This window comes from Akebia trifoliata, chromosome 5, assembly GCF_017979445.1.
Source record: "Akebia trifoliata isolate Shusen 1 chromosome 5, ASM1797944v1, whole genome shotgun sequence".
Lineage (NCBI taxonomy): Eukaryota > Viridiplantae > Streptophyta > Magnoliopsida > Ranunculales > Lardizabalaceae > Akebia > Akebia trifoliata.
Genome location: NC_141379.1, coordinates 28,255,426 through 28,261,943, shown reverse-complemented (window position 1 = coordinate 28,261,943; position 6,518 = coordinate 28,255,426). Strand labels below are relative to the sequence as shown.

The following is a 6,518-nucleotide window of genomic DNA, read 5'->3' as shown; positions in this document are numbered from 1 at the left end:
AATAAACCTCTCCCGTAGGTTCTAATAAGTAAAATTTTATGAATATTTTCTTTGAGGCTCACGATCAACATGGCATGACGGATTAATACACCTTTACTTAGGGATACATTATCTTGAAAATCCCTACCATCCCAATGGTAATGTTGATAGACAACGTCAACCCATTGGTGAGACTAGCATTTCCCATTTATTTATTAATGACTCTGCCATCATTTCTACTCATATCATTGATATCGATCCACCGGAGTTCTAATTGTCAAGTTTGAAATTTATAACAATCAAGATCAAAGGTTGTAATTTATCATTCTTGAAACTAGAACACGAATAATCAATATCAACAATCAAATTATCGAGATCAATCTTACTAAAATCATCGATTTTGATATTTCATCATGAAACATCTAGATCAATAATTCAAATTATTGAGATCAATGATTTGTGTTCCCCGTTTTATCGGGGTATTATGAAAGAATGATTTTACGGTTGTTAAGACTTACTCCCCAAAATCGCTGAAAATTTTATTAGAAGTTTCGAAATTATTTGAACGAGTGTTATAATATTGTATAATGTTAAGATAATAATTTACACTAATGCTGAGGTGACACAAGGTATTTTCTGTGATTCTAACAATACTAATGTGGGATGTGCACATAACCGTAAATATATTTTCTCATAATATGAGTAAAAATCATCAACGGTTATGTACGCATCTCCATGTCAGAATTGTGAGAAATAGTAATAAATCCTGTGTGACCCCAGCACAACTCAACAATTTAAGCCAAACTTTTGTAATGTTTGAATGGTGCGTTTTTTATATTTAATGGGGGAGAGAAATAATTTAAGAAATTTGGAGTGTAATAAATAAAAGTTAGGGTGCGAATAGAATAGAAAGAAGGTTTTACACACTTCGAGAAGCCATTAGAGACTTGAGAGAGAGAGATGAAATACAACAAATGGTTTGAAAGAAATCAGATTAGATGTCTGGGAGTGGGAGAAGCAAAACGATCAATCTGTTCTGTCCATCACTGTCGAAGCTGGTCCCTTTGGTGGCTTTGGAAGACCAAAGGCTGGACCTTGGTTCCATAGCTCGGACCTTTGGGCTCGACCCACCCACACTGAGACTCAACGGCTACTTTATTAGCAGAGGAGTCGATCTCATCTCCTCCTCTGTTACTTGGAAATCCCTCCTTTCTTTCTTCTCATCTCGAGGTTTGGCCACTGGAACCAACGATTGTGATGCTCTAATTGTTGAGGGCAAGCTCTGTAAATCAGGAACCAAGAGTAAGTCTCTCTTTTTGTGATTTTCTTATCTCAACCGTATGTTTGAGATGGTTGAGATGGTAGGGATTCCCAAGAAAATTATATCTCTAGAAAAAAAAAAAAAAATTAATCCCTAAAAGGCCGGTACTGATCTCTAGGAAATCTGCGTTTGTGTTTTTTCCTTATTATCCTCACCATCTGTTTGATGGAGAGCCTCAAAACCTGCTAGAGAAGTCTTTGTATCTCCAGCAATACCTAATTTTATCTTGGAAAAGCTTTCCATCAATATGACCGTTGGATGTTAATGATTCCCAAGAGAAATGTATCCCGAGGAAATCTGCATTTTCCCTCAAATCCCAACGGTCATGTTGATGGAGAGTCTCAACCGTGGGTTGAGACTAGAATAAGTCTGTAAGCAATGTTAGCCAAGTTCGGTTGATTCAATTTAGAGAGCTGCTATTGCCACACCAACTGTTTGCAATTCTTTGGTGATTTACATAGGAATTGGTGTGGCATTAGCAAAAATTAATGTGGAAATAACATCTCTCTTCTATTTATTTGAACATGATTCTCCTCTATTAGTTTTACCAGTTTTATTTTTATGGCTAATGAGCCCTACCATAATCGTAGTTTCAATTTTCAAATCTCGGTTTGGCTTTTGTCTCATTAGTGGATGAGTCCGAGTTGTCTTGGGCGAGATAGACCATTTAACTCGGTTTACAATTATTTATAGAGTCGTGATTTCTGATGCCCCCTCTGACACATGACCCCGGACATGGCATAGGTTAGAACCATACATTTTCACCTTGGGATACACAATTGTACATCCCCATAAATATGTGTAGTGTGTATCACGAGGAAATAATCTATGCCACATCAGGGGGTGTCAAAAAATCATTATTCTTATTTATATGAAAATATGTTACGATACTTAGGTTAAGACTTAAATTTCCACTCCATTAACGTTAGGTATTTTTGGAGCCTTGGTTTGGGTCATAACATTTGGTAAACTTACTACTCCATTAACGCTTAGGTATTTTTGGAGCATTGGCTTGGGTCTTTACAAACTAATTTTAATTCTTTATAAAATAATGTAAAATAGAAGACGTTTGGTCATAAAATCATATGTTATTGATATAATATGTATTTAAATTCTAAAAAATTAGTTATTTTAACTATAATATACAAAATCCCAATTGACTCAGTCGAGTCTTACTAAAATCTCCTCTGAGTCATCTCGTAAGATTCAACACATTTGAAACGCCATGTCTATCCATCTCGTTCATGGACGGTACCAAGATGATTTGGGCAAGTCATCTCTGCTGAGATTTGAAACCTTAACTGCAATACCTGTAATGAATTACGGTTAGCAACCTATTAACGTAAAAGTACTATTTTGCCCTTTGGCAAAGTACTTTGACTTGATTAATAGTAACTCTTTGTTGACCCGTGTTAACCAACCAACTACTCCAAATGAACAATCTGTTGGAGAGGGGGAGAACTATGTGTATAAGAGGGGGTGTGAGACACCCGGGAGTGGAGGAAAATATACACTCAACACTCCCCCTCACCCATAAAGGTGGAAAGATTCAAACGTGTGACCTATATGAACCTAGCGCTCTGATACCATGTTAAAGTTTCTATGGGCTACTTTATACCATGGTGGCAAATACTGTTTTTCCACATTGCTTTCTTGTAATGAAATCATATTTGTTCACCTTCATTGACACATAACTACTGTTTTTTTTAGGAGCGTATAGCCCTTCAGATGGTGATATTGGAGATCCTCAAAACACAGAAAACAACGTTCTTGGCACCAAAAGAAAGCCACGGCTGGAAGATGTCGACCTTAAAAAGAAGAAAAAGATGGATGAAGCTTACTCAGGTACATTAATGCGATGCTATATTTGATAGATCATTGGGAAAACTCAAGCTTCCCATCATCAATTAGAATAACCCATTGCGACTGGCCCAGTATTTCCCCATTTTTTCTTGGAATGGAATACATTGTGCACTTTCTTGACATTGACTTGCAATTCTTCAGGAACACAAAACCCTTTCAGTGGAGAAAATGGGGATCATCGAACGATCAAATACAATGGCCTTGGTGTTAAAAGAGGACCATGGTTGGAAGATGTTATTCCACTAAAGAAAAAGAAGATGGACGAAAACAACTCGGGTACATTTTTTAATTTGAAGCAATGTTTCATAGTGTGTATTAAAAAAAAAAAAAAAACCCATAGTTTCACGTCGTCAAACTTGTAACCACCCAAGATAATGCAATTTCTTGTAACATGGTCTCTTTTCTTTTCTTTTTTTGGGTAGTTGGTTGGTTTTGGTCAAATACATGCTTGTAGAAAGTAACATTTTTTGGGGTCGATTTTGGATTTGTAGGGAACCAACTCAACCAACAAGACGACATATCAAATATCCAAGTCACTTGCGGTGGTATCCATGGGAATCGGAAGCCGGAAGCGTTTGAGAGAAGATGAGATGATTATCTCCACCGCCTCTTGTAGGAGAGTCTTAAAATAGTAAGCAACATAATCAAGTATACCTTGTATAGAAGATAGCTATGTGCTTCTATTATATATTATGGTTTGTGAAATGTGGTTAATTTGCAGTGCTTGTTTACATCTCCTGAGGTTGTCTTGAATCCTCTGGTTATTGGAAAATTGAATGAGGAAATATTTAGGGATAAATATTATTATTTTTTGATGAGTACTAATCATGGTTTAAAACACAAGTCATCTTATTCTTGATCACCTTCTGATGATCAATTTGAATGGTCCATCACATTTGACATTTTAATATAAAATAATAATTAATCTTCTATTGCTTTAAATGTTTTTAATCTAGATTTTATAGACTTGTAATTAAGCATCAACTAATCCGTCGAATAACAAGAAAAGATAGATTCTATTGGCACACCAACTTTTACGTATAACACACCAATCCTTCTGAAATTGAAGAATTGTTTATAGGGGAAATTACCATTTTGTGCGTTGAATATGATATGACAAAATTCCGAGTCTGATACACTATTTATTTTAATGCCCAAAACATGTTTCCGAGCAAATTTACTAGTAGGAATTCTAATTTAAAGTGACGATCTTGTTGTTAAAATATAAGGATATTTGTCTTTAAATTTACCAATAAGATCGTCATCAAGGAGTTTGTACTTGGGTTACCTAATTTGTTGGTTGAGAATTGAACCGTGAATCGGTTTGAATCGAACCAATTTGTTGTACAATTCGCTCACGATACGTCAAAAATAGCGAATACAATGAATTAATAAGCAACCTGTTTTACTTTTGTTTTTTTTTATAGCCCCTCCAAATATTTTATAATATTAGAGATATTTTCCTAAAATTTAATGGTCTTTCTCGATAGATTGATGAAAAAAAATAACCAAATACCCTCATCTCCAACTAATAAATAAATAGACTTGATTTTTGCCTTCTTCTAAAATACGCCATCTTCAATCTCTTTTGTACTATACTCATCAAATCAATCTTCAATCACACTCAACTCTGTATGTACTTATGAACTGGGTTCTTTCTTGAGTGGCGAATCGAGAACCCAAATTCGAACCGAGCAAACCTATGAATTAGGTGACATAGATTTGTATTTTAAATTTATAGATAAGTTCATCACTTTTTTTATTAGCGAGATCGTCATTTTAAATTAGAATACCTACCAACGAACTCGTTTGAAAATATGTTTTGGGAATTAAAATGAACAATGTATTAGAATCAGAATTATTGCAAAAGTTAAGCACGTTTTGGGAAAAATCTCTTGTTTATATATAAATGGTGAGTATTAAGTAATAGTTGGCGTGTCAATAGAAGTTCTCCAAGAAAATATCATAATGATTTTAAAAATAAATATATTATATCAAATAAATTTATATCTGTCTAAAATTTTGACTCATACAGAAGTCCAATGAGTCAACTAGGTATATTTGGGACTGGGACGAGACGAGACACCTACTTTTAAAACCATGATAATGTACTAATTGTGGCTAAAATCGGTCTCGTTTGGAGTGCTAATTATAGTAAAACTTAAGGATCTTCCAACACTCTAGACCGATCATCAATGAGCAATGATTTTGGGTAAAAGGGATTGTTGATGCCTTAGGTCCAATCAATCAAACAACTTAGGGAATTTTGATCCAATTGCATTCAATTAAGGGAACAAGTAACTGTTGTAGCAATCAGAGTCAGCAGAGATTTACTTTCTCTATGGTTACTCGTAATCAAACTTATCGTTTTACTTGGAAGTATTCAAATTCGACCTTATTATTGGGATGAACAAAAAGTTAAAAACTGGGTCCCCAACAGTCGAAGTAAAGCTGTCTCTAGGCCCCATTCCCTTCCATCACCTACCACTTTGGGCCCAACGTTTTAAAATGAGAGTTAATGTTGCCACACCAACTTTTACTAATGCCACACCCGAGATAAAGGCTTATCTCACTTGTTTTTTAGGTTCCATCAAGAGAGAGATTTGATGCTTCGTATCTTCCATCGTATATAATCTTTGATGATAGGAATTGGTGTGGCATTAGAAAAAGTTGGTCTGGCAATACCAACTCTCATTTAAAATTCATCACATTTTAAGATGACTTGAGCGAGTCATCTTGGTCTCACTGACTCATCTAAGATCAAATATGGGTCCACCAATGTATTAAAAATCTCAATTGAATTTATCAATAGAGTATTACAAATTTTTAATAAATACAATATGCAATTAATGAGAAGATACCAAATCTCATTCGAGACAGAGACACCTCGTTTGATATGTTTCAATGTTGTCCATCAACGAGACAAATAGACAAGTCAAACATATTGAACAAGATTTAAAATCACAATTCATTTTTCTCATTGTTGAATGAGACAACTCAAATGTATCGAAAAATTTGAACGACTCGATCTCGTTCATGGATGAGACAAGACGTCAAAACGAGTTTTAAAACCATGCACCATACCAATTTTGTTTGTAAATAAAAATTATGTGTAAAATCTTTTTTTATTTAAAAATTTGTTTAAATGTATGTGATGTAATCATGATTGTTCAGATAAATCTTCAGACATTAATTGCTTAAAAATTTATTTAAGTATTAATTATTTGTATGAGAAGTAGATGTGGACCACATCTAATTATTTAAATATCTATAAATAAAAGAGTTGTTATTGGCACCCCAACTTTTAGTTAACACACCCCAATTTCATAAAATGTTTATCACACCTCAAGTAAAA

At 34.4% G+C, this 6,518-nt stretch overlaps 1 protein-coding gene across 1 annotated transcript; it reads left to right on the top strand.

Annotated features, from left to right (window-relative positions):
• Positions 1-912: 912 nt before the first annotated feature.
• LOC147401953 (amino acid-ligase) lies at positions 913-3,988 on the top strand. The gene is made up of 4 exons (XM_086443453.1): positions 913-1,281; positions 3,011-3,145; positions 3,305-3,439; positions 3,655-3,988. Exons 1-4 carry the CDS (start codon positions 978-980, stop codon positions 3,750-3,752), a joined length of 672 nt encoding a protein of 223 aa, XP_086299579.1. The 5' UTR covers positions 913-977; the 3' UTR covers positions 3,753-3,988.
• Positions 3,989-6,518: the final 2,530 nt, after the last annotated feature.

What these genes read in the sequence shown, in the direction of transcription:
- LOC147401953 (XM_086443453.1), top strand. Translation starts at nt 978, where the DNA reads ATGTCTGGGAGTGGGAGAAGCAAAACGATCAATCTGTTCTGTCCATCA. An exon ending in CTGTAAATCAGGAACCAAGA is followed by an intron (nt 1,282 to 3,010) that starts GTAAGTCTCTCT and finishes TGTTTTTTTTAG; the next exon opens with GAGCGTATAGCCCTTCAGAT. An exon ending in GATGGATGAAGCTTACTCAG is followed by an intron (nt 3,146 to 3,304) that starts GTACATTAATGC and finishes GCAATTCTTCAG; the next exon opens with GAACACAAAACCCTTTCAGT.